We start from the raw sequence: 27,629 nt of genomic DNA, 5'->3' as shown, positions 1-27,629 counted from the left end.
CTTCTTAGGACTAGTTTTGTGGCAGAATGGGTTGAAATGCTTCTGTTATCATGCTGATGTTTCCTTTTGTCTTGGTTTATCTGAATTCCATCAGATAATGCTACAATCGTCTACCCTTTATCTGTGCAATAACACGTTGTTTACCAAAGACACAGCTTAACTGCATTTAAAGTGTATTTAAAGAATATGTGCTTTTATTTTTAAACTTTGCCTCACTTGCACTAAATTCCTAAATTGTTACCTGTCACTCAGAACCAAGAACACCATCCACTCTTTCACCTTTAACCATCCAATATGATATTTTAAAATAAAATTCGATTTGAAAATAAGTATTCAACTATTTGCATAAGGATTGAATTTTAATCATATTCCCATATAGGAATTTAGGGGTGTTTGCTAGCCACCTGGCTTGACTTGAACTTGAAAGCATCAACAAGGTGCTTAGCTCCATCATCACTCCATTTTTGGAAACTAACTTTACTGGGATTCCTGAGCAGTGTGTTATTTCATCTGCAGGGGGTATTCTGTCCAGAGCTGGCCGACTGAAGCAGTTGTGCTAAGTAGCTATTAATGGAGAGTGATAATTTGCTCATCTGGATCTTGCCTTTTTTCTATTCCTGAAGCACAATTAAAATAGAGCAGCAGAGCAGCCACCACCGCAGGCTTGATGCACCCTGAAAACTGCTGGGCTTCGGTCAGGGCCAGCTGCTCAGAGCAGTTCCTCAGCCTCATGCCTGCTTTAAGTCACTGTCATAAAAAACGTGCTGCACTTCCTGTTCCTCCTTGAACGGTTTGTGGGTTCTCTCATCCTTGAAGTGTTTTAGGTCCCTAATTTTGAACCTACTGGTAGGCAAGGCCGTGTGCTTGATGCTGTCGCCTTCTTGCTTCTCATTGTGGTGACGACCCTCGTGGCTGCTCTTTGAGTCGTTGAGGTGAGACTCAGTGAACCAGTTTATACGTTGTTTTTTATAAACCTGCCTGGGCTAATTCCAGAATTTTCTCTTTTCTTTCCATCTGTCTCCAGGTGGAGGAAAAAAGCATCTTGGAAATGCCACTAAAGATATATCTAGTAACGGCATGTGCAGAGGTTGCACTTTAATAAGGCTGCTCAGGTGCTGGAGTTAGTCTGTTCTTTGTGCCCTGGAGCTCTGTTTGTCTCTCTTTCAGGAATGCAAAACTTTGCATTCTCCTGCTGTAGACCAAGCAATGCAAGCATTTCAGGAGGTCAGACAGCATGCACACAGTCCTGGGCCTTAGTTGCTGGGGTCTAATTTTGGTTTTGGAGGAAATAGTAGTGTTGCATTCAGTCTTTTTTAGGCTACAGTCATTCACGGAGTGTCTTTTCCATTTGGCTTTGCAAAGAATGCACCAGTTTTTGCTATTTTGACTAACTGAATTTTGTCTGTTTCCTTTGACTTGTTTGTTGTTGTGTTTTTTCTTTCCCTGAGACTGAGCAAGCGCTTGATGCTTCCCTCCTTACAGAGAAGGATTTATTTTCTGTTCAGTAGTTTATGAAGTACTTTTAAAGTTCGCCTTTACTTTCCTTCTTTCATTACTGACATGGTGGACCTAATTTCAAATCCAATGTGAATAGCATCTTCTTGCTTTTAAACATCTGTTCTTTTCCTATGGGTTATATTAGTCTGGCAGGCACTTGAGAGAACCTGTAGCTAATACAACTGAAAATGGCTGTGCCTGTCCAACTTCTTTAAAAAGAAGAAAGAAAAGTTTTTTCAGATGGAGCTGAGTAGGAAGATGTGCCACTTCTGTGGTGTCCTGGCAGGGATCTGCTGTTTTGCCTTCCTGCTGTATTCCTGCCCTTTAATTACATTTGGTAAAATATATTTCACATAAACCACGGAATTGATTTGGGTGCAACATAAAATACTTTAATAGTTGTACTTTGCAGGGTTTTATCTACGTTTTTGTAACAAGTTAGAGCTGCAAAATTGGGAAGTTTCTGAAGCATGATCTTGTGTACAGCACCGAAAATAGCATTTAATTCAGAGCTATATGAAGGAGATGTTCAGAAATATTTTTATAGATTTTAAATAAATAGATATAAAAGTATTAAGTTATAGGGGTTTTGTTTTGCAAAATATTATATTTTAAATTTCATCTAGACTTCAAAATATAAAGTGTCAGTCTAAAGAGATTGAAAACCTGGTGTCTGTTGTTTTCAAACTGGTTGATCTTTGGTTTTGTTTCTAATGCTGGAATATTTTGTAAATGCTCCAATATGTATTAGCATATATATTTATCACCTCTTGCTACTTAGATAGAAGGGATTTTTGGTTACTTCATTAATGAATATTTTGGGAGGAAATGCCTTCAAACTAGTTGAGAAAGCCATCAACTTCTTTGAGATTCTATACTTAGGAATTTTTTTCCCTCCCTTCCACCCCCTGCACCCTCCCCATTTCTCTTTCCCCAGCGAGCACTTGTCCTGCTCATTCACCTTCTTCTTACATGGAGATAGCAATGTTTGCACCAGTGTGGAGATCAGTCAGCATCAACCTGTGTACCTGCTCAGTGAAGAACACCTCACTCTCGCCCAGCAGTCGAACAGCCCTTTTCAAGGTAGGTTTTGCCAGTCAGGAGTGGGTATTAAAATGAATCAATGCTTTCAATTGCACAGAATGACAACTTCTGGCAATGAGTGGAAGGGGGAGAAGAGGTGTTACCTGTTTTGTATTGATCAAACGTTCTCCCCATATGTCCCCTGTCTTGACATAGTCAGAAGCCAGTTGGTGTATCTCAGCTCTTCTGCAGGTAGTTGGTTTCCATATTCATCTCTTGGCATGTAGCCAAATTGTCTTCATGACACAATAAACTTAATTTCCAAATACTGTTGTATTGGTAATTTAAATACTTTGCTTTTTCAACATGCCCCCTACATATCTTCATCAACCCCTCATTTAGAAATCCATTTGTGACTCAACATTCTTAACCTATTCACTGTCCCTACCCATTCTTATTTGGCTCTTCCTTTCCTGTAAATTCCTTTGGTTCCACCAGCAGATGCAGGCTATGTTCTCGAAGACAAAGGAGTGATGGGGCCTGAGTCTGGTTAGTGGGCTGTTTGATCATTCCCTGTCTTAGACACACGTGTGTTGGAAATCAGTTCTACTGCATGACCACACTCTGCCCTTGTTTATTAATGCTCAGTGTCCAAACTTGCTCTTTTTGAATGCGATTTAACAGTAGCTGTGCTTTCCTAATATGGACAAGACTAAACATGAAATGGATTACTTCCCTGTGTATACATTTTTGTAACTGTACCAAGCAGGATGAAAGGATGAGGAAACAGCTTAACTGACAGAATTTGAAATAGTATTTCTTTATCCCACCTGTATGCTGGTACATACATTCAACAACGTATACCTATTACCAAAAACTTCTGCAGTGTAGTAAAATGTGAGTAGGGTGCATTTTTGACTTAACAATGGTAAGTTATTTGGTGTGGCTGAAATAACAGTAACACTATTTCAGTGGGGAAGAGTGAATTTTGTTTGGACATACTCTCCAATGTATTTTTATGTATCTTTTTAGTTATTCTAAGTCCCTTCGGATTAAATGGCACGCTCACAGGGCAGTCATTCAAGCTTTCTGATTCATCGACAAAAAAGCTTATTGGTGAATGGAAACAATTCTATCCTGTCACATCCAACTTGAAGGAGGGATCTGAGGAAAAACAGGAAGACATGGATTGGGAGGATGATTCTTTAGCTGCTGTTGAAGTCCTTGTTGGTTAGTACAATGATTACCTTTTCCTGAAATAAACTGGATGGTTCGGTCTGCAATTCTGAATGCGTTTTATTCTTTTTTGTAACTATTTGCAACTGCTTGTTGGTCTTCTGTTTTTTCTGTTTAATGCTCAGGACTATGTAAAATGAGTTCCTGGTTAAAGTGGGTTTTGCAGACCTGTTAGGAGGAGGTTTTTTTCTTTGTGCCCTGAGAAGCAAGATTGTTTTTAAAATAAATAAAGTATAATCAAAACCCCCTAGGCTACCTCCATTGACATCAGAGGTGCATCACAAGCACCTGTTTCAGGTTCTGTGCAAATTCAAAGAGAACAGGGATGTCTTCAAACCCACAATCCTGGAGAACTTGATGTACTTGGACGCTGCATTTATCTGCTGCTGTTCCTAAAAATCTAAGCCCCTGGGAGGCAGTAGTTTGTTCCTCTCCTGTGGGCTATTGACCTTTGATTTGCCAGCTAATGTAATCATTTCTCTGTAATGAGTGTTACAAGCTTGTATTGCAGTGATGGCTGGAGACCCTGGTGATGGGGAGAGGAATCTTGTCAGTTTTACGTGGTACTAAAAAGTATATTCTCAGTCTTCTTTATAAAACAAAATGATAGAAGCAAGCAGTAGCATGTAGGTACCAGGGCTGTCTTTGCCTGTGTATATACAAAGCCCTTTTCATTCATTCACCCAAATCTTCTGTATAAAACAGAAGATTTTAAAACAGGTGTTGTCACCCTCATCATAAAGTAATGATGAGGGTGACAACAGAGAATTTTGTCCAAGGATGATGCTTTTAGTAGGTGGAAAGGGTAGGTAAACTTACGAGTGATGGGTAAAATGATCCAGTTGTTGATGATTTTGAATGTAAGGTTTTGGTAAACAGCTGTAAAATGAACTTGCTCTTTATTGCAGCTGGTGTGCGAATGGTATACCCGGCATGCTTCGTTCTAGTTCCCCAGACAGACATCCCTGCCCCTAGTACTGTAGGGGCATCGCACTGTTCAACTACTTGCTTGGGTGTCCACCAAGTGCCTGCTTCCACAAGAGATCCTGCCATGTCTTCAGTAACTCTGACTCCACCGACATCCCCAGAGGAAGTTCAAACAGGTATAATAAAATCAGCTTGAGCATGTGGGGAATAATTTTGATGGCTTCTCCTTTAAACCTAGCTATGGTTGGAAAGGACTCAGATGTTTTCTGTACAGCTGGCATCATATTTCTTTAGTCATAAGTGTGTTGTAGTAAAACCAATTTTTATTGTTCAGTTTTGTGCAAAATTAACTTAAACACTTTAGTAAGTTGCTGAAATCAGGGCTGCTTTTGTACTAGATGTTGTCATCAGCCATTAGAGAGCAAAGTGGTGTTTTCAGCCTTCTTCCCAATCCACGGAAGACTCTTTATAGTTAGGTTTCCAGTAAGGCTGTGAGCCCTCTGAACTGTGTGAGAGCAGTGGTTAGGGTAAACCACTCTAAGTCACAGTCAGTCAAAGCGGGTAAGGCTCACTGATAGTTTTACGTGGCTTTACATACAGTTCTTGCGCAGAAGAGTTTTGGGTTTTTTCCCCAAAGTCTCCTGTTACCTTAGTTTGCCTCTTTTTTTGTTTGGCCTTTTTTTTTTTTTTTTTTTTAAATAATAAACTACTATTAAATTTGCTAACAGGTAGCTTTGCTCAAGTTATTTTCTTCAGGTCTGTAGTTTCCTGGAAGATAAAGACCAGTTCTGAACATATATGATGGGGTTTTTTTTAATTGAGAGGGAAGCATGTTATAATAATCTGCTCCTGTACCTAATTTTCTTAATTTATTTATAATTTCCTAATTTGAGTTAAGAAGATACTTTTCTTCCTAAGATGTTCCTGTGGTGATCAAATAGCAGTAAAAATGGTTGTGAGCATATCGCCACATTGCCTAAAACTATTTCCTCTGGTGCTGCTTTTCAGTTGATGCTCAATCTGCCCAGAAGTGGGTGAAGTTCTCTTCAGTTTCTGATGGATTCATCTCTGACAGTACCAGCCATCATGGTGGCAAAATACCTAGAAAGCTGGCCAACCAAGTGGTGGACAGAGTTTGGCAAGAATGCAATATGAACAGAGCACAGAACAAGTACGTACTCATTTTGTGAAGTTAAAAATACCCATGGTATCCTGTGTATTTGTTGCAGAAAGTAGTTATGATAAAGATGTGGTGACTGCTGGTAGAAGTTTCTTTACTCTTAGTAATAAAACATTTTGAAGAAGTTAATTTGTTCCTAAATAGTAGTTTGGTTAGTTCTCAGTTTAATATGTTAGTAAAAGGCTATTTAGAATTTCTTTGCTGAATCTGGTGTCACAAAACTGCTCTTGAGGTATGACAGAAGGTAAGGAAAGAATATATGTTGATCCCAAATAATTCTTCGCATATTGGATCATAGGAGGAAGTATTCTGCTACATCAAATGGCTTGTGTGATGAAGAGACAGCTGAAAAGATAGCATGCTGGGATTTTGTTGAAGCCACGCAGAGGACAAATTGCAATTGTTCAAGGTACAGTACTTGGCAAGCCCGCAGTCCAACAATGTACATTGAGATTGAAGTGCTCAGGAGAGGGCTCGTGATGAGTCCTTTAGGAGTAATTAAGCAATAGCTGCTTGTAGGGAAGCGTTAACAAAATTTGTATCTCATCTCCTAAATGTCATTGTAGGTCTTGAAACTCTGCCCAATAAGACTATGCAGAGGTTTTATTCAAGTGAATCATCTGAGTTGACTTACCAGCAGTTCAGTGACTATTCCTGAGTCTTGGGCTGGAATTCCTTAGGCCTGTAGAAACTATCTCTGGGCAACTTTCTTGGGCTGCAATGGAAAGGGAATGCCTATTTATTTAGGAATTAAGAACCTTTTCTACAGGGCTGTGACACCAGCCTTGAAGGGGGAAAGCTATTAATCAAGAGCAGGATGATTGTAGCATTGTGTCTAGAAGAATATGAGAAAGAAACGCAAACTTGCTTTACTTTTTGGAAATTTGCATGGGTGCTTGTATGTAAAACTGCTTTTCTGTGGGGTGGTTGCCAGTATATGTTTTTTGTATTAGCTGGAGGTGGTGAGAAAGGATCAAAGCACAGGGGAAAAGTCTGAACTCGACTTCCAGGTTTTGTTATGACTTTTGTTTTGAAACCGTGCAATGACACAGACTGTTAATACAAGGGTTTAAAATAAGTGGAAACATTAATTTCAGTGAACTCTCAGTTTCTGTGCTTACGGCAGAATACTAACTTTTAGGTGACTGAAGTGTTGCAAAGGTTTAAACACTTTCTCTGATTTAAGTGTTACACTGATTACTTTGCAGTGAATATTGGCATCTTAAAAATTAATGTCTGGAGGATGTAACATTTTGAAAGAAGTACATTTTTTTTTCTCCTTTATTGAAATGGTTGGTTGAAGTTCGGTGGAAATACTCATGTCCTGAGAAGAGCTGGTAGATGGAGGAGGATTAAATATTCTGTTAAAGGAAAATTTAGATATGATAGCACTTGCTAAGAGAAAACAATCAATCAACCGTGTGAGGTGTGTATTAGAAATCTGCAGTTGCGTAAAGAGAAATTGCAAAGACTTAAACCCCCTTATTGTTCTCTGTATTTTGAATTCTAAGCAGTAAAAAACGTGCATGTGTATGAGAGTTGAAAGTAAAAATAGATTTTGATACCTCTTACCTTTTTGTTCCTGCTTAATCCTGTTGTTTTTTGGATTTTTTTTTAATTAAAAAGTTGCATGTTTCTTAACTTTGCTAATGGAAGAGTGGCAAAGAATACTCAAGTGCTAAGGATGTATGTGCAGCTCCTTAAGTGCAGTAGCTTAATCATAAACATTTCATTCTAGACTTTGGTATTTCATGTGTCTCATTCTGTCAGATGATCTAGAAAGTTTGCATCTTGAACTTCAAGACAAAATGTTTTAAGTTCAAGTGCATTTATGCTTGGGAACATAGGAGAATCTATGCCCTGTTAACTATTTTCCATGTCCTACTAACATAAGAAAACACCTATGTTAACCAGTTGAGACACTGAGTTTTTCTTCTTTCCACACTTGCTAAATTTGTCAATAAATAGCTGCAAAAGCTTTGAAATAGCTTTTGTAAGACTGAGCTTCTCTTCTAGATTCTTCATGTTAATTTTTCACTCCTTAACCCGTAGACTTGGACAGCACCGTTGGTTAGTATTGATGCCTGAATTCAGGAAAGTCATTCACCAATTCATAGGTTGTTCTACTGATTCATCAGTGTTGGCAGAAGTTAAAAGCGACAACGTGTTCATGTGACTATTTCTGTTAAAATACTGTCTTTAGTTATGAGGATTATGTGTGTGTTTGGCTCATGGGACAGCTTTTCCAGTTTTTTAAACGGTGTCCTAAAATCTTGTGGTGCTAATCAGGTCATTCAAGTTAAGTTATGGTCAGAAAGAAGCAGCTTCACTTCAGAATGGTATCAGTTTCAGGCTTCTATAATCAGCTGTTTAATGGCTTAGAAGCGGGTTCTTATCTGGTGAAAAAGAACATGATAGACATATTTGAAAGATTAATGTGAAGTATTTTCTCCTGTATTAATTCTGCAGGCACAAAAATCTCAAACCAAGAAATTCAGGTCAACAGGGGCAGGCACCACCTGTGGGCCAACAACAGCAAGCAGCTCCAAAGCACAAGACAAATGAGAAGCAAGACAAAGGGGATAAGCCACAGAAACGCCCTTTGACTCCTTTTCATCATCGTGTATCTATCAGTGATGATGTTGCCATGGAGGCAGATTCAGCGAGTCAGAGGCTTGTGATGACTGCACCAGACAGTCAAGTGAGATTTTCAAATATCCGAACTAATGATGTAGCAAAGACTCCTCAGATGCATAATGCTGAAATGGCAAATTCACCTCAGCCACCACCACTTAGTCCTCACCCGTGTGACGTAGTTGATGAAGGGGTAGCTAAAGCTCCTTCTACGCCTCAGAGTCAACATTTCTACCAGATGCCAACACCAGACCCCTTGGTTCCCACAAAAACAATGGAAGACAGACTCGATGGCTTGTCTCAGCCTTTTCCAGCTCAATTTCCTGAAGTTATAGAGCCTACCATGTATGTTGGTACTGCAGTGAATTTGGAGGAAGATGAAGCTGATACTACTTGGAAGTATTATAAAGTTCCAAAGAAAAAGGATGGGGAATTCTTACCACCTCAGCTTCCAAATGACAAGTTGAGAGATGATCCAGTAATACCTGCTGGACAGGAAAACCTAACATCAGTTACAGAGTAAGTAGTGCTTGATACCAGAGTAATAACATGAGAAAGTGAGGAAACTGAGTGGCCAAAGGCAGTAGTTTCTCAGTATAAGCAAGCTTGTCACTAAAACAGAACGTTGTTCTCATCAGCTCGAGCAGTAGCACTGAGTGTGAGCATAACTGTCTGTGCTGTCTGCATGCAAGGAGATAATACTTGTGAAATGTGAGCACGAAGCAGAGTCACGTGTGTAGTAAGACTTTGCAGCTTTTTCTCATTAGAACTCAGATTTAGCAGATGGCAATGAAGTTTATTTTTCTACTGTAAAATTAATCCGTAGCCAAATTATGCTTATTTGGGACTTAAAGTTATAGTGTCCGTTTCCACTCTCCTTCCCCCCAGTAGTTTTCTCATTATGATACCTCTTTCTTCATTACTTGAAGAAAGCATGGATGGTCTCAGCTGCAGACTTACTCTGTTAAAAGCGAAGTTGCTTGTGCCTCAGTCTGCTCTTTGTTCGGAAGAGCGGGTATTTTAAGCAGTTGATGGGAACAAGGAAGCTAACCTGGTTTCCTGGTAGATGTTAACTTTAATGTAGGCTGCAGGCTACTTTCTGATATCAGAAATTTCTCTTTGGAATCAGTAACATCAACTGGTGTTCTCACACATGGTGCATTCTCTCCGGGGTGTTCAAAAAGCTTAAAGATTTGATGTTATCATTCAAAGAAAACAAGTGACCAGTGTGTCTCCTGTTACTGCTTGTGGACCTAGGCTTATGTGAGAAACCCTCATTCATTAAACAAAGCTTGTCTAACTTGAAGAAATATTGAGATATTCAGACTAGATCCTTGTTAGAACCTCAGCCTTTGAGCTACAGGAAATGTATTTGAGAATGTTGATTTTTTTTGTTTAATATTTTCTTAACATAAATTAATATTATCTTGAAATAATGTATGTGTAGTCTATAACTATTTTAAAAAAAGAGGCTGGTTGAATAAATACAATTTATGTCTGAAAGCTTGTGTTATCTAGCACCAGGTTTTGAAATGTTCTACTCTGCTGAATTAGTCACTTTTCTCATACTGCCTAAGTCTTATTAAATTATCGAGCTTTGAGGAAATGGAGGAAAAAAAAAAAATAACACTGGTGGTTTTAGTGTGAAAATTTAGGTTTGAGCTCTTTTTTACTGCAGAATAAATCAATATGGATTTTTTTTACCAGTGAAAGCAAAACCAAACTCCCTTTAAAACGCCGCCACCACCACTACCAAAAATACCTCAGAGCCGCCACCAAATAAAATAACCCCAAACATAAGAACAAAAACCTTGAAAGAAAACCACTTGGCCTTCTGGGTTCTGACTTCTTTGCTGTTGTACTGCGTAAGAAATTCTTCCTGTCATCCACCTTTTACAGTGCTTCCTTGAGAGGATGTGCTGTGGGAAGGGAATGGTAATGGGAGGCCCCAGTTGCTAACATAGCAGTCCAGACAGGGTTGTCCTTAGCAGTCTAAACTTAATGGGACTGGGACCTGGGTGCAGAGGTGACAAACTTAGGCTTGGGGATGTGATCAAGGGTTAAAAAGTGCCTCTCAAATGCCCCCAGAATTGCCTCTCTCAGCTCACTTGCAGTTGATTACTTTGGTCCAATTATCTTTTTCCTGTTCAGGTAGAAGGAGACTCTTAATGTGATCAGCATCAAATTACTGAGGCCGGTTTTTCAGAGTCAGTGTACTCAATTTGTACAAGAGTTGAAGTAGCTACTCCCAAGACTGAAATTTTATGTTGATTTTTGTTTCAGTGCTGGCAGTGGAAAGCCACTGATGGCAGTCACCTTGACTTTGCTGGGTAGGAAAGCTATGAGAAGTAAATCTGCTGTAGCTTTTGGTCTGTTCTCATACACATTTTCTTAGCCATATCTTTTGCGTTCACTGTTTAAGAGTTTACATTAGCTCTCGTGCATGGCTTGACTCTTTCAAGATGTGCATTTATAGGATTTTTAGTGCTTTTCTTTTTTGCCTCAAATTCATTTCATCCAACCAGAAAGAGAAAGATATGCTCTACTTCCAAGACATGGTCCATCCTTGTATGGCTTCTAGTTTGATTTAACAACTTATCGAATGTATTTCTCCTCCCTCCACCCCATCTGACTATTAATTTCTCTTCCTCTGTGGTAAAAAATACTGGGAAGTGCTACTTGCTTTTGCTATATGTTTTCCCTGGTGTTTAATTCCTTGTTCATAGAAAGTCATTCCCATCTTTTTTTCTTTTCAACTCCATCGAGTGCTACTCACGTAAGTGCCAACAGTGCTTGACACAAAGCCACCTGTGTTGCACTGTTGTCTGGGGCAGTCATGCTGTGGTGGTCATGCCTAAACCAAGATTTTATTGAGAGTGGATGACCAGCATGGATGGATTTGACAATGATGTTGGCTCTGAGGTGTTTCTTTGGAAAGATGATTTCTAAGAAGTCTTCTGACAAAGTAAACCTGTTTCTGTGTCCTTTCTCATACCTGTAGTTGACAGGGATGTACAGTTGAGGGATCTCTGTGCCTTTTTGCATGTAGAATTTCAAGGTTGAACTCTTTGACTTGTTGTGTATCATGCTTTTCATTATTTCTGATCTCTCAGAGGAGAAATGTAAGCCTGCCTTATTCTAAACTCCAGATTAGTGTCTTCATATAGGCTGTCCAAACCAAGCCCTGCTAGTTGTGAGACATAGTTTCTTATGTCCATTTCCTTTTGGACAGAGGCTTGAGAAGGGAAAGAATAGACATGTTGGAACCTCTGTTTGGACTTGAGGTATCCCTCTGTTATCTCTATCCTTGCAACACCCCTTTTCCATTTCATGCATGAGACTTCTGTAAATGCTTCTTGCTGATCATTGTGTTACTGCTTGGGAGGAAGGGGGTCTTGGAGCAAGAAGAAATTGTATCCCTGTATTAGTCTGATACTCCTGAAATACTTGTCTTGTTTGGAGGAATACCTTCCTCACATGGTGCCTTTTGTACACCGGGGTATGTAAAATCAAGTTCTAAAATATGGAGAATTCAGATTTAATCACTTCTTTTTGATCATTTGTTTGGACATGGATGGGGCATGACAATGAGTAATGTTTTTAACCTGGTGAGTTCCTTTTAGTGGATATAGATAGTTTAATACATTTCTACTTTATAATAAATGACAGCTATGACCTGTGCTAAGTTACTAATCTTTATCTGAATTGACAGTGCTTGAGGAGAGATGGGCAGAATGAATCACTGCTGTATCTGATGTGTGTGAGGAGGTTATATTAAATGACTAATGATTTAATCTTTTTCCCAAAAAGTTTTCTGAAACTGGGTTGGCATAGAAGAAAGTGGGAAGGGAAGATGAAGTTGTTCTTATAAAGGCTGTGTGTTAGCAGAAGTATTTCCTCATAATAAATGACAAATAATATTTTGTAATTTTTATTTTTCTTCCATGCAGATTAATGGTGCAATGTAGGAAACCTCTAAAGGTTTCAGATGAACTGGTGCAAAAGTATCAGAGTAAAAACCAATACCTAGCAGCAGTAGCGACGGAAGCTGACCAGGAACCTGAAATTGATCCTTATGCCTTTGTTGATGGTGATGTGGAATTTTTATTCCCTGATAGTAAAAAAGATAGGCAGAACATTGAGAGGGAAGCTGGGAAGAAACACAAGGTGAGTAAAGGAGTGAGGATACAAATCGGTGATGAGATTAAAACAAATTGCTTTAGTCACCAAATATAATTTAAATCCTTCTCTGTGTATTTAGAAGTACATTAAAGAAAATTGTATTCTAGCAGAAATGATCAATGAAATGATGCAGCATGCCTCTAGCTACACCTAAAATGTTTTTGGCACACTGGTGGTGTTATTGCATTAGGGTCTATGGCTTATGCTGGGAGAACACTGCTGGAGCAAAACAAAAATCAATCTATCTCTCTAGCCTTTCTGTAGAAATGGGTGATGGCAGGTGCTTGGGGAAGAGAGGAGGAACGAGGCAAGTGCTTTGTGCATGTGTGGAGAGGTTTGGGGGTGGGTGAGGTGAACTCTGGCGAGTTGCCTGGACAGTGAATTCAAATTTTTCTTTTTTATTTTTTCTTCTCTCCCCCTTCCCCTCCTCCCCCCCCCCGCCTTCACTTTAGCTGGTACCAACTTAAAGCAAAAGTACCCCCTCCAAGAAAGGAGAAAATATACCTGCATTGGGAGCCTGTACATTAAATTTGCTTATTTAGGAGTAGTTGTGGGTGTATGCACTCCTGGTATCGAGAGTTTAATTTATTAACTAGTATAGTTAATGTGCAGCATTTAACAGCAAGCGTTTTTCAATAAGGTGGTGTAGCAAGAAGCCACAGCTTGCTTTTTAAGTTTATCCCCAACACAAAATCTAAGATTTACATTCTTATCTATGCTCATCACCTGTGTGTGGCTGGCATGTCATCTGTATTCCAAGTTTCCTTCTCTGAGTAAATGCCTAACCAGACCCCCAGACTACACCTTGCTGAGCTAGAAGGCTAATGAGAACCTGATACATCTGATATATACAAGAATTCCCACAGGGACATAAAATGCCTCCCACCCTGCCAATTAATTTAAGCAAACTTTTGGATTTTTTTAATTTGTTTGCTTTTTAATAGGCTGAGGATGGGACATCTGGTGTTACAGTTTTATCCCATGAAGGAGAGGATGCTATGTCTCTATTTAGTCCTTCTGTCAAGCAAGGTAAAAAGATATTTTTATTTCTTTTTTTTTTTTTCCTCTTTTAATTGTGCTGTATTAATGATCTCTTGAATATTCAGTAGATTCTAATAGGCAACTAAGATTTTACTTTGTGGTTTGTATTTCCCTGTCCCTTCAGAATTAGGAATCTGTCTAGAACACATTTTTTGGTTGCACCTTGCAAATAAATGTTGTCCATAAAATCCAATCCACCCCCACTGTGGAAATAGTTCTTAAGATGTCTTTATTTTTTTTTAAATGAATATATATTGCCAATATTTTTCTAACATTTGTTTTGCTTTATAGATGCCCAACGTATTGCTGCTCATGCTCGCACTGCATCAACTAGCCTATTCCATGAAACAGACTTAGTGGTCTCTTACACTGACCTTGACAATCTCTTCAATTCTGATGAAGATGAACTAACAGTAAGTGATGTGCAAAAGCAAGGGCAGCTGCTAGACAAAAAGCTGCGAGGAACAAGTATGTCTCTTAGGGGTTTGGGGGTTTTTTCTGGCATTTGTAGGAGATTGCAAAACATGCGCATAAGCAAGTGCTGTAGCTCCTCTTTAGCAGATGTACTGTTCTAGTTGACTTATACAATCATATTTTTTGATACAAACAAGCTTTTGATCTTACATCCTTACTGTCCAGACAGCATATGCTTCTTGAATATACCTCTAGGTATAATTTTACAGATTCAACAGTGCTAGTGCACTTTTCCTATAGTCTAGGTTCTGTTTCACTAGTCAATTAAAGTAATGCCAAAATAAAACAAAAACTTCTGAAAGAGGCATTTAAACATGTGCACATTTTGCCAAGTAAGTTGCTTCATTGCAGCAGCTATTATCTTGGAACAGTTTCTCTTGCAGTCTCTGATGGCTCTGAATCCATTATCTTTCTAGTTTCTATTTCAATACTGTTTGTAATCAGTTGTCTTTTCCGAACTGTACTTTGCTCCATGCTTAATCCTAAATCCCCTTACCCAGACAAAATGCTCATCAACTTTAATGGGAGCTGTAGCTGAGTAAGGGCTGAAGGATCTTAACAGCCATCAAAGGTCATCATTATATAAAGCAAGTGGATTTTCTCTTAAACATGAAGACTCTTTATTTTCTATAGCTGTTAGTACTGTCTAAACATTGTAAAATGTATCTCTTGTTCTTTTAATTTCAGCAGCTTTTCTTCCCTGTACTTCTTGTTCCAGGATTTGTGTTTCTCTGTGTTTCTATTCCTGTTCATGTGGTAACATCAGTAATGTTAGCATGGCTTTGGGAGCGTGTATGTTTTTCCTGATAGATTGTGGGCAGCCCTATTTAGCTTTTTTAATTAGTCTGCTAACAGGCTGAGAGTTACTTTATAACTGGTCTTTCATTTTATTAGCATCGTGACTTGATGGGAGAGCATTCTCTGAGTTACAAGTATTAAGGGAGGACAGATGTAACCCCAACTACTAGCACTGGGCTTCCGATTTATTTTTAATTTTTCTAAACATTATACAAAGCCTCAGCTTTGTATGTCCACTACACATGAAATTTCCTGTTAGCAGGAAATATAAGCATGTGTTCATGTCTGAAGTGATTTTATTACAATACTGCTTTTCTCTCTTAGCCTGGATCTAAAAGAACAGTGAATGGCGCTGATGACAAATCCAACTGCAAAGAGGCAAAAGCAGGAAATCTAGACCCACTGTCATGCATAAGTAAGCTTTATTTGGTTTTGGTGGTGTTTTTCCCCCCCCTCTCCAAATGGAATATTAGCTCTAAACATTTGACTGCTAATATGTTGTGGGAATTTGGGAACATGTGCTTCATTTGTCCTACTGAAATTTTGAGACATAGGAAACATTTCCACATGTTTTCATGCTCTAAAGCCTACTTCTAATCTGAAATTAGGCACTGCAGATCTCCATAAAATGTATCCAACTCCACCTTCACTGGAACAACATATTATGGGATTTTCTCCAATGAACATGAATAATAAGGAATATGGCAGTATGGACACTACACTTGGAGGAACAGTACTTGAAGGGAGTAGCTCGAGTGTGGGAGCTCAGTTCAGAATTGAAGTAGATGAGGGGTTTTGCAGCCCCAAACCTGCTGAAATAAAGGTAGGTAGTGCTGATAGTCCTGATAAATGTTTCTAATAATTATTGTTCTGTTTATTACTTAATCCTGAATGGGAACTGTGGAAAATTAAGTACAATTTGTAACTTGTGTTCTGCATTATACTGGGGTAGGTGATGCACTTCTAGTAAGTAGTATATAGTATTTTACCACTTAAACGTCAAGAAAGAGTAATACACAATTAGCCATTAGTAAGCTGAAGGAATGCATTAGAGTAGTTGCAGTTCCTTGTTTGTTTTGTGTTGGCATATTGCTTTCTAGAGAGCCATGGGTGCGAATGATGTGTGTATACATCTAACTTTCTCTTTTGCCTCTGTATCAGGATTTAATATTAAAGAACCACTGCTTGAACTTAGTTGTATTTTTTTGAGAAGTGTTTTAATTGTGAAAGTGATCTAATTTCCATGCTGATGTTTTACCATGTCTCACTTTTAGGATTATTCTTATGTTTATAAACCTGAGAATTGTCAAGCTTTAGTGGGATGTTCCATGTTTGCACCACTGAAGACGCTTCCCAGCCAGTGTCTTCCTCCCATCAAACTGCCAGAAGAATGCATTTATCGCCAGAGTTGGGCTGTGGGAAAGTTGGATTTACTTCCTCCAGGACCTGCCATGCCATTCATCAAAGATGGGTATGACCTGTGCTGCAGATGTTTAAGCTTTGGGAAGTGGTCAGTTGTCCACACTGTAGGAAGTACCCCTAAATTCTCTTTGGTAACTCTGTAATGAGGAATGTTCCTAAGGACAAGCTGTGTTTCTACAACTGACAAGAAGCTTCAAAAAAATCCTTATGGTTAAACCTCACTGTAGGAAACTGTCTTCTCAAATAGCTTCTTAACTGTGCACGCATTTTATTCGTTGTCTCATTTAAAGGTTTCTTGGGGAAGCTTAATGCTGCAAGTCCAGTTTTAATAAGTAATGAAGATGGTAACAATCAAGATAAATGTAAACTTGGGACTTTGTTTTTTGCGGTGGTGTTGTAGGTACTGTAAGGGCTTAGTAGGTGGTGCTTCTGTTTCTTAAATTATTTTCTTAAATAGCAGTACTTGGCTGCACTGGGAAACATTTCGTTTGATTGGAAGCTCTGCCCAGTGTGACATTGCCTGGTAACAGTAGAATTGCAGTAGGCATTTCTGTAATCTGCATTTGGTAGTGATGGTCTTGCTGGCAGTTCTTGAAGAAAATATTTATTCCTCTTCTACATTACTAGCTAGTATAAATGGATTAGGCAACAAGCAGGCTATGCATGTGTTGATAAAACTATATGAATATGAAATCTTGGCGTTAATGCTGACATTCCTTCAGTTAGGGTCATTCATAAGCAATATGTTTCCAGGTCTCATTAGCCTTGTAGGTCTTTGGAGGTACTCAGCTGCTTAGGAGAGCAAATGTTAAACATTTCCAGGTGATACTTTCCTCATGAATCCAGCTAAATCTGCTGCTGTGATAGACCCAGTATGTTTTCTTAGTGTGTGTCAACACGACGTGTAAATAAAACATGAACAAGAAAGGTGTCCTTTAGACTCTGTACAACCATGGAATTTATAATTTATTCTGACCACATTTGTTCCCTGGAAGCTTTGTGCAAAGGAAAAGAGGAAAGGAGGTGGGGAAAGATTCTTAAACAGTGCTCTCAGTGGGAGTCCTGCAAAGTCATTTAGAACAAATGTTCTTGGAGTTCCTTAGGGAATGAAAATCTTGCTGTGGATTATGAAAGGCTAGTTTAAAAAAGCAAATATTAATTAGGAAGGTCCTTCCTTAAAAATTTGACACTTAAACTTCAAAACCAGTATGTTGTATACTTAAAGTATTTCCTCCTTCTTCTGGCTGCTCTTAGTGATGGAAGCACTATGGATCAAGAGTATGGCCCTGCATACACACCACAAACTCATACTCCATTTGGGATGCCACCAAGTAGCGCACCTCCCAGTAACAGTGGAGCTGGAATTCTCCCTTCTCCTTCCACCCCTCGTTTCCCAACTCCCAGAACACCAAGGACTCCTCGAACCCCTCGTGGGGCTGGTGGACCTGCAAGTGCACAGGGTTCAGTCAAATATGAGAACTCTGATTTGTACTCACCAGCTTCCACACCATCAACATGTAGACCGCTTAATTCTGTTGAACCTGCAACCGTGCCTTCCATTCCAGAGGCACACAGTCTTTATGTGAATCTCATCCTCTCAGAGTCTGTAATGAATCTCTTCAAAGACTGTAACTTTGACAGCTGCTGCATATGTGTTTGCAATATGAACATCAAAGGTGCTGATGTTGGAGTTTACATTCCTGATCCAACACAAGAGGCCCAGTATAGATGTACCTGTGGTTTCAGTGCTGTTATGAATAGAAAATTTGGCAACAGTTCTGGACTGTTTCTTGAAGATGAATTGGATATTCTAGGACGTAATACAGAGTGTGGCAAAGAAGCAGAAAAACGCTTTGAAGCTCTCAGAGCTACTTCTATTGAGCATGGCAGTGGAGGACTGAAAGAACCTGAGAAGCTGCCTGATGAGTTAATACTGCTGCTGCAGGATCAGTGCACCAACTTGTTCTCACCGTTTGGAGCAGCAGATCAAGATTCCATTCCCAAAGTTGGTGCAGTTAGCAACCTGGTACGTGTAGAAGAAAGGGATTGTTGCAATGACTGCTACTTAGCCTTGGAACATGGACGGCAGTTCATGGACAATATGTCAGGAGGGAAAGTTGATGAAGCACTTGTGAAAACTACTTGCTTGCACCACTGGTCAAAAAGAAATGGTAAATATTGAAACCAGCTTGTTTTCTACTTATCCGCCTATGGATGTTTTTTTAAGGGTTTGGTTTTTGTGTTTTTCCTTTGTGAATATTAGATGCTTAAGACTGTTTTTTCCACCTGTGTGCTTGCATAAACTTCTATTTTAATGGTGTCGAGAATAACCATTCCTTTTACGTTCTGTGCTGTACGCTACACCAAGCAGAGTGTAGGCTTTGGCTGCCGTCGGTTGTAAATTCCTAAGTGTAATGTAAGACCACGGTAACTGTCCACAACACTTCATGAGGCTTATTCTTCTAAAGCAGCTTTTAGTGACTGCATCCACAGAGGCTCTGTGGAATGAGTGTACATAGGAAGCGTAGGTGGTTCAAATGGTGACTGTACTGTCAAGGCTACTGTGGCAGAATTAAACAAGATCTATGATACAATTGGCTTTCCCCTTCTTGAGGGTGGGTAGAACAATAGTTTAATGGCATGTGTGGCAAATAAAGCATTTTTGTAGCCTTCACTGTATGTTGGATCTGCCAGAGATCCTTGGATTTCTCCTTCTAGGGTCTAACTAACGATACAGTGTGTCATGGGATACTCTTCACTGTGTGTATTTGTGTACTTCTCTCAATAATAGTCTTTTCAAGTAGCAATTCTGGCAGGGTCAACAATGAAATATGAAACTTTGGTAGCGGTTTGCTGCAATTCATAGTTGTTAATGAGGATGAGGAGGACTAACAGTAAAACACAGCTAGGTTTCTGTGTATTGGTGGGGGTTAAGTTTAAAAACCCAGGCTATAGATGTTTTCAGGTACCCAGAAGACTCAGTGTTACCGTGACCTTGGTATTTAGGATGAAAATATGTAAAGATACTCTTAAACAGAAGGCTATGAAATTATAGCCATACCAAATTTTGTGTCAGCTTTTTATTGTTAAACACTGTGGACATGAAATGGCATAGTGGTGGCAAACTGGTGAAACGGGCTGTGACTGATGCTTCCCTTGACTTCTGTGAAGTGAGCACTTGGTGGCAGTCTGCCTAACCCTCCTTTATTTGGAGGGGAAATCCTGTAGTTTAAGGGTTGTACAACTTGGTCTTACGTTTGGGTTTTTATTATTATTTTTAATTTTAGGGTTTTTTTCCCCCCAGTTTAAATCAAGCTGGTAAAGCTTTCAGAGGAAAAACTCTACATGGAAAAAAATAAAAAATAAAAAATAATCTGTGTTTTTTTCCAAGTGGCTGAGAGGGGAAGAAGAAGAATTCTAAGTCTGTGGGCTTAGCTTTTTATACCACGGCCTTTGCGTGGTCTGCGTGTACGTTTTGGAAGAGAGTGATTCAGTTTAGAATCAAGGTGATTCAGGATTCTGCGTTGTTTGTGGAGGGCTTTATTGTATCCTGTTGTTGCAGTAGTCCTTGACGACTTTTTTTGTCCTTCCAGTTGTGGATGTGAGCATGCAGTGTTCCCAGGACATCCTCCGCATGCTCCTCTCGCTCCAGCCCGTTCTTCAGGATGCAATCCAGAAAAAGCGGACGGTCCGCTCCTGGGGTGTGCAGGGGCCCCTCACGTGGCAGCAGTTCCACAAGATGGCTGGCAGAGGCTCTTACGGTAAAGTGCTGCCCAGCAGACTCCTGTCTGTTCACCTCTGCTGCTTGTGGCCACCAAACCTCAGGGTCTGGGTGCTGTGCAGCCTATTGGAATTCTAAACGGCATTTGTGACCTTTCTCTAAACTGACAAGAGCTATTAGACAGGGGGAATTCTTCTCCTTAGAAAAATATTTATATTCTTTAAAACAGTAAATGAATTAAAGATGTGTATTTAAAATTAACAGCTTCAATTGCGCTGTTGATGTACACCTTACGCTTCTCCAAGGGAGGGACTGAAATTGCAAAGATGGATTTAATGTTAAGAACAGAGTAATTGCTCTGGGTTTTTTTTCTCAAAAAATTGTCTCCATTTTAATTACTCTAAAAATAGCATAGTTAAAAATACTAGCTTTGAAACGCTTGAAAAAGTGTGCTGTATCGCTCAGTAGTTTCAGAGCTCTGTTGAAGATCTGAGGTTATCCAGTGCATTGTCTCTGATAAATATTGGGAGTGGCCAACATGTTATGCACATTTACAAATACAAGGTAAATTTTGTGCATTTGAGATTTATACTGACTTCATTAGCATATGAGATTGATTTACCACTGTGTGGAAGAGTGACCTTTCACCAGCAGATCTTTTGTAGCTATATTTAGAACACGGCAATTATGCGTTTACATGTACTGTAAATGCATGTTCTTCACTTTTGGTTTGTTTTCCTTCTGTCGTCCTTTACATATCTGCTTGACTATTTACATTTCTTCCCTCTCGTTTTTTGATCACCAATTACTTAGGCTCTCCTCTCGGACAGAAAGATCTGTTCCTGATTGTCTGTATACTGATAGAAATAGTAAACAACTGTGGAACTTCTTCTTGAGGCCCCAAGAGATTTCAAATGAAAACAATTAGCTGATGCTTTTTTGCAGAGGGTTGGATCATACATGCAGGTTTTCAATTTGTATCTGTTAAAATGAGAACTGTTCCATTTATAACCAGTGCTACTTCCTGTTAGATGCTGGGAATGCTCATGTTTTTTCTGTTCGTGTTTCCTAGAAGCAGGGTGTTAATTTTAAGCTTTCTGCTTAATATATTGGAAAATGTGTCTTGCTTTTCCAGGAACTGATGAGTCCCCGGAACCACTGCCAATCCCAACATTTTTGTTGGGATACGATTATGATTTTCTGGTGCTGTCTCCATTTGCATTGCCGTATTGGGAGAGGCTGATGCTGGAACCGTATGGATCTCAAAGAGATGTTGCTTATGTTGTGGTGTGCCCTGAGAATGAGGCTCTGCTGAATGGAGCAAAAAGCTTCTTTAGGGATCTGACTGCAATATATGAGGTACATTATTTATGGCAGTTAGCAGTGAGATGGATTTTTTGAAAGACTGTGTCTAATACATACTCATAACTACTTATCAGGCTTGTCTCAGATGATATAAACACTTGCATGGAACGCTATCTTGGAAAGCTGCTAGAAAGGATTTTAGGAATGGGTACTTGGAAGATAAAGGGGGGTTCATGCTGCTCACTGTTCCTTTTAGTAGTAGGTGTTTTGAGTCTTTCTCTGATAAACGCCACTCAGTGGTAAAACTCTGTATTACCACTTCAATTGTTTTAGCTATAATTAATTAATTAAACTCATGTAACGCTTTGATTGTGATTAAAATTAGAGTAGATGATGTATGGACCTGGTTTTCTTGCATTTAGCAAAACATGAAAATAAATTATAAAATCACTAGACAATATTTCAGACTGGTGTAGTATTCTAGGATTAAAATGTTACTTTGGAATATCATAGCTAAACTGTGAGTTCTCTGTCTTTACACATATATGATCCTTTGTGTCATATTTAACATCTTTAAGGCTTACAGGTTCCTTATCTTGCCTCTTCTTTTTCCTTCTCTGCAGTCATGTAGGCTTGGTCAGCACAGACCTATCTGTAAGTTACTGCCTGATGGGATCATGCGAGTTGGACCTACTGCTTCAAAGAAACTTTCTGAGAAGCTGGTCACAGAGTGGTTCTCACAGACAGCTAATGCCAACAACGAAGCGTTTTCCAAACTCAAACTATATGCTCAAGTTTGCAGATATGAGCTGGGTATGGAATTTTATTAGTATTTCTTACTTCATACAATTACCACTTAATCCATTCCAGTAAAGGGGAAAAAGATCATTGCCTTAATTCATTGAGTCTTATTGTTTGTTGTGGTTTCTGGTTTTAAGCTTAGGGGGGCAAAAACCCCATTCAAACCCGTGACATACTTAGATACATGCTAAAATGGCTTCTTACCATCTATCAGTATCTTTAGGGAATGGCAGTTTTGCTGCCTGACAGGGACTTGGATTGTCTTTTTGCACTGGTGACTTAGATTGTGAAGCAGTGCTTTCTTGCAATTCAACATGGCTGAAAATGTTTAAAAAAATAGATTTCTGGATATTTCTGAAAGAGTCTTATGAGAATACTGGAATTTGAAAATTCAATACAGGTATTTTGAGAGGTAAAATAAATGCTGAAGACTTGCTCTCAGTTTTGTTAAAATTATAGGCTTACATAGATGAAGTATGCTTAAAAATAGCTGCAATATAACATTTATGCTCTTTTCTGGTTTTAGGTCCTTATCTTGCTTCTCAGCCTTTGGACAATTCTTTACTTTCCCAAATAAATCTGGTCCCTCCCTCCAGCCAGCCGGCCTCTGCTCTGCCCCCAGTGACAGCTAACACTGGAAATCCTAACACTCCGTCATCTGCTCCTGCAGCTCCCACCAGTAGTACTATTACAGTGACATCAAACAGTGCCATGTCTTCTGCAGCTACTACAGCTAATTCGACGTTGACTACCACTGCCCCATCATCCTCTTCTGCCAACCTAGGCAGTGGGATCCCAACAAGCAAGCCTTCTTCATTTCCACCTTTTAGCAGTATGAACAATACCACTTCTGCCTCCCTGCCCACTCAGGCTGCAACAGTCCAAAATGGGCAAACAGGAGGACAGCAGCAACAGCCAACACTGCAAACAGCTGGGATGTCTGGAGATGCTACTTCAGCACCTGCACAGCCCCATCCAGAAGTTTCTGAAAGGTAATGAACTGCAGAGTCAAACCTTCTTTGGCTAAAAAAGAACCCCTCAGCTCAACTAATGTGAACCTGTTAATGCTGCTCTTGTCCCCTCAGTAAAAATCCTGTATTTCTTTTCTAGCCACAAGGCTAGAAAGAGGGTTCATTTGTAGTGGAGCTGAACTTCTTGGTTCTAGTCTTAGCTGCTCTTCTAATAGTATCTCAGTGTCTGCTGTGGTACAAAAATAAACTTTAAAATCCACCAAACTACTCACTGGCAGCATCTTAAAGTTCTATTTTCTGTTATCAAAGTTACAGTAGTAAAGACAGCTCTTACTGAGAGACCAACCTTGTAAGTGCTCTTGTTCACCAGTTAAAGCAATAGAACTATGTACCGTTGAGCTTCTGTAATAAAGAAGGCTAAAGAAAAGACAAGCAATGCTGAGTTGCTGATAAGCTCGGATATAAGAATGAAATTAAAAGACTTTCTTACACCACAGTTGACTCAAAGGTCTTTCAGATTAATAGTTGACAATTTGATCTTAGTTTTAAAGTAAATCATTATAAAACTTGGCTTTTTGTAACTGGTTTCAAAATTTCATTTCCAGCACTATGGATCGTGATAAAGTTGGAGTCCCTACAGATGGAGATTCACATGCTATCACCTATCCACCTGCAATTGTAGTTTACATTATCGATCCTTTTACGTATGAAAAAAAGGATGAGAACAGCAGCTCATCTAGTTTATGGACACTTGGACTTCTGCGCTGCTTTTTAGAGATGGTTCAGGTTCTTCCTCCTAACATCAAGAATATAATTTCTGTGCAGGTGAGCCAACATTTATAGAAACATGCTGAACAAAGTTATCTTTGGCTTTGGCTGTGTCTTGGAGGCGATAACACCCTTGAGGTGAAAGTTTCATTTGATTTGTAAACATCACTTACAGTTCTACTGCTGTTAAATCATGAGGATTATAGTTTTTTAGAGCAGTTTGGGTGTTACTAACCAAAGCCAAATCCTGTAGTAGATTCCAAACTCTTCAGTCTTATCTCAGAAGAAATGTAGTGGCACACTCCAATAATGAGTGAGGTGTAGGAAAGCTGCTGGTTGCATCACTGGAATCTGTGCTGCTGGCCTGACCCTGCTGGGTGTCAGATAGTCCTCCTTCCTCGTAGACATCCAACTGTGATGTTGTCAGCAGCTGCAGAACTAGTTAACAGAGGACATCTTTTTGGAGAAATCATTAAGATTCTCTTCTAAACAAATAATCCTGTTCTCTGAAGAAAGGAGAATGATTGCTTGAAGTCCCGCATAGCTTTGGAAGAAGTAACAGGAGATAGCCAAGATCCAGAGAAATTTGCCAAGTAAAATTCTAAAAGCCACATACCCAAATACTAGCTCAAAAGCCATTTTAATCTAATGATGAAACAGCAATTATTTTTTTTTTCCCCTCTGTAATCTGTTCTAGATTGTCCCGTGTCAGTACCTTCTCCAACCTGTGAAACATGAGGACCGGCAGATTTACACTCAGCATTTAAAATCTCTGGCATTTTCAGCTTTTACTCAGTGTCGGAGACCTCTTCCAACTTCCACCAATGTGAAAACATTAACTGGCTTTGGCCCAGGTTTAGCCATGGAAACGGCTCTTAAGAGCCCTGATGTGAGTATTGTTAACATGATTGTGTAAATATGCAGATCAGAGAAATGTCCCTGTTTATTAAATCACTAGGTCTTTCATGTTAACTAACTAGAGTTCTTAGGAATAATTGCTTCTCGAAACTTCATTGTCTGTTCTGTCATTTTTATAGAGACCTGAGTGTATTCGACTATACACCCCTCCTTTTATACTGGCTCCAGTAAAGGACAAGCAAACAGAACTAGGAGAAACTTTCGGAGAAGCTGGCCAGAAGTATAACGTGCTTTTTGTAGGCTACTGTTTGTCTCATGATCAACGATGGCTTCTTGCATCTTGTACAGATCTCTACGGAGAACAGTTAGAAACTTGCATAATTAATATTGATGTACCAAACAGGTAAGAACAAAGCTATTAAATAAATTTTTAGCATGTGTATCTTCTTTCATTCCCCTGAAGAATTTGTTTATGATGCTGTAAGAATAACTCTGACTTCTGTAGAATCGCTGTGTTGCAAAACTAGCTAAAGCAAATGGGTAGTTTCCATGTTACGTGCATATTGTTTTGAGTTAAATTTAAATTTCTAGAAGAATGTTATTTGATTTCATGTGATTCTTGAGTGGTTTTGTACGTATGTTCATATTCACACACACCCCCCTCACTTAATGGCTTTTGATGTCAGCGTTAGAACATGATTAATTAAAAAACCACAAGCGGCAGTTGCAATTGATGTACTACAGTGCGAATATTGCTGGGTTCTGGGATTGTTCAGGTTAATACAAGTAAGTTTCAAACGTGGCAACAGAAACTTATTGCAGATGGGTTCTAGCTTTGTTTTCTCCTCTTTCTTAATTCTAGAGCTCGCAGGAAAAAGGGTTCTGCCCGCAGACTTGGTCTTCAGAAACTCTGGGAATGGTGCTTGGGACTTGTGCAGATGAGCTCTTTGCCATGGAGAGTTGTAATAGGCCGCTTAGGAAGAATAGGACATGGGGAATTAAAAGGTAACACTGGCATTTTTTAGAGTCTAAAACTTGATTTGAAGCTGTAAGTTTTCAATAATATAAAGTGTCTGTCCCTGTTTCTGGAAGAAAACCTAAATAACTTGAGTTCCTTTGTGTATTCTGTATTAAGACTTGAAGTTTACACCGTGCACTATTATATGTAAAATATGTATTCTGCAGCAAGCACTGTTCTTCTAGACAAACAGTGTCATTTATTCCCTCAGACTGGAGTTGTTTGCTGAGTCGCCGAAACCTTCAGTCCCTTAGCAAGAGACTAAAAGACATGTGCAGAATGTGTGGTATCTCTGCTGCGGACTCCCCCAGCATTCTCAGTGCTTGTTTGGTGGCAATGGAACCACAGGGGTCCTTCATTATTATGCCAGGTATTTGACAAACTCTCTCTTTCTCTTTTTTGGCAAGAGAACTAATAGTTTGGCGTTAGCAAAACTAAGGAAATACTTGATTTCTCTTCCAAAGATTCTGTATCGACCGGCTCTGTATTTGGACGTAGCACCACTTTAAACATGCAGACATCTCAGCTGAACACCCCACAGGACACATCATGCACTCATATACTTGTGTTTCCCACATCTGCATCTGTGCAAGTAGCATCGTCAACTTACACCACTGAAAACTTGGATCTGGCCTTTAACACAAACAATGGTTAGTAGGTTGGATTTATTCTTACTTTAAAACCAAACCCAACTAAAAAAACCCTTGTCACTACCCCTATACTAAGACTTTTATTCTAATGAACCACAAGACTGTATATGGAAAATCACTTGATTTCAGAATGCGTTGTCATTTCCTATACACAGTGTATAGAAATTCACTGAAATTCACTGATCTTGTTCTTTTTTCAAGATGGAGCAGATGGAATGGGAATCTTTGACTTGTTAGACACTGGAGATGATCTTGATCCTGATATTATAAATATTCTTCCTGCATCCCCTACTGGATCCCCTGTACATTCTCCAGGGTCCCACTACCCCCATGGAGGTGATATGGGCAAGGTAACTATTAGAGTAAAACCGGGGGTGTGTGGGGTGTTTTGTTTGGTTTTTTTCCATCTGCTAGTTTCTTTTTGTGGAATGAAAGGTTCCTACAAAATGTTTTGAATCAATTTCATATTGGATTGTCTTTGCAAGATTCATGTAATGCTTGGGTATTTCAAACTGCTTTGTGTTTCAAAAGCTACAGATAATTCCTATAAAGTTTGTGCTGTCCTAATATTAAACCATTGCCTGTTGTTTTACAGGGTCAAGGTACAGATCGATTGCTTTCAACAGAATCTCACGATGAAGTAACAAATATACTGCAACAGCCATTGGCCCTTGGCTATTTTGTGTCAACTGCCAAAGCAGGTCCATTGCCTGACTGGTTTTGGTCAGCGTGCCCTCAAGCACAAAATCAGTGTCCCTTGTTTCTTAAGGTACTGTAATTTAAGCCATCTTCCTGGGCAGCCTGTCATAGAAAGTTGTGTAGTGTGCAGGGATCTGAATTACAAAAACTGTTACGTTCTCTTGGAATATGTCTGCTTTAGCTTCAGGAGAGGTTGGGTGTTAAATTTTTGAGCTTTGGCATTTTATGTTCATTCTTTTTAAGCGAAGAAAAAGGATTAATGGAAGTAGCAGATGTTCTGGAGGGTTCTACTCTTCCAATGGTTTCTTCACAGTAGCCTGGGCTCCTTTCTTTTTCTGGCTTTGTGTTACAGTATTTTTAAGAATAGGTTGAGCTTCTGGACAGATCTCTGGTTAATGTCCCACTCCTGTGGGGACCGGTAGAG

At 39.3% G+C, this 27,629-nt stretch overlaps 1 protein-coding gene across 1 annotated transcript in view; it reads left to right on the top strand.

The window, feature by feature from the left end:
* The window catches only part of MED13 (mediator complex subunit 13), a 54,986-nt gene that overhangs the window by 24,876 nt on the left and 2,481 nt on the right, over positions 1–27,629 (top strand). The window contains exons 4-28 of the mRNA XM_030472871.1: positions 2,435–2,580; positions 3,553–3,750; positions 4,665–4,859; positions 5,692–5,854; positions 6,162–6,272; positions 8,333–9,016; positions 12,448–12,664; positions 13,624–13,708; positions 14,012–14,133; positions 15,317–15,407; positions 15,601–15,815; positions 16,267–16,463; positions 17,669–18,585; positions 20,008–20,175; positions 21,271–21,494; positions 22,064–22,253; positions 22,768–23,233; positions 23,818–24,037; positions 24,678–24,869; positions 25,018–25,241; positions 25,701–25,843; positions 26,068–26,226; positions 26,321–26,506; positions 26,708–26,856; positions 27,102–27,275. Coding sequence (XP_030328731.1) covers positions 2,435–2,580; positions 3,553–3,750; positions 4,665–4,859; positions 5,692–5,854; positions 6,162–6,272; positions 8,333–9,016; positions 12,448–12,664; positions 13,624–13,708; positions 14,012–14,133; positions 15,317–15,407; positions 15,601–15,815; positions 16,267–16,463; positions 17,669–18,585; positions 20,008–20,175; positions 21,271–21,494; positions 22,064–22,253; positions 22,768–23,233; positions 23,818–24,037; positions 24,678–24,869; positions 25,018–25,241; positions 25,701–25,843; positions 26,068–26,226; positions 26,321–26,506; positions 26,708–26,856; positions 27,102–27,275 — 5,836 coding nt within the window. The remainder of the gene's footprint in view (positions 1–2,434; positions 2,581–3,552; positions 3,751–4,664; positions 4,860–5,691; positions 5,855–6,161; positions 6,273–8,332; positions 9,017–12,447; positions 12,665–13,623; positions 13,709–14,011; positions 14,134–15,316; positions 15,408–15,600; positions 15,816–16,266; positions 16,464–17,668; positions 18,586–20,007; positions 20,176–21,270; positions 21,495–22,063; positions 22,254–22,767; positions 23,234–23,817; positions 24,038–24,677; positions 24,870–25,017; positions 25,242–25,700; positions 25,844–26,067; positions 26,227–26,320; positions 26,507–26,707; positions 26,857–27,101; positions 27,276–27,629) is intronic.

This window comes from Strigops habroptila (genome assembly GCF_004027225.2).
Source record: "Strigops habroptila isolate Jane chromosome 13 unlocalized genomic scaffold, bStrHab1.2.pri S16, whole genome shotgun sequence".
Lineage (NCBI taxonomy): Eukaryota > Metazoa > Chordata > Aves > Psittaciformes > Psittacidae > Strigops > Strigops habroptila.
The sequence above is the reverse complement of the archived record's forward strand: the minus strand, read 5'-3'. Positions and strand labels throughout refer to the sequence as shown.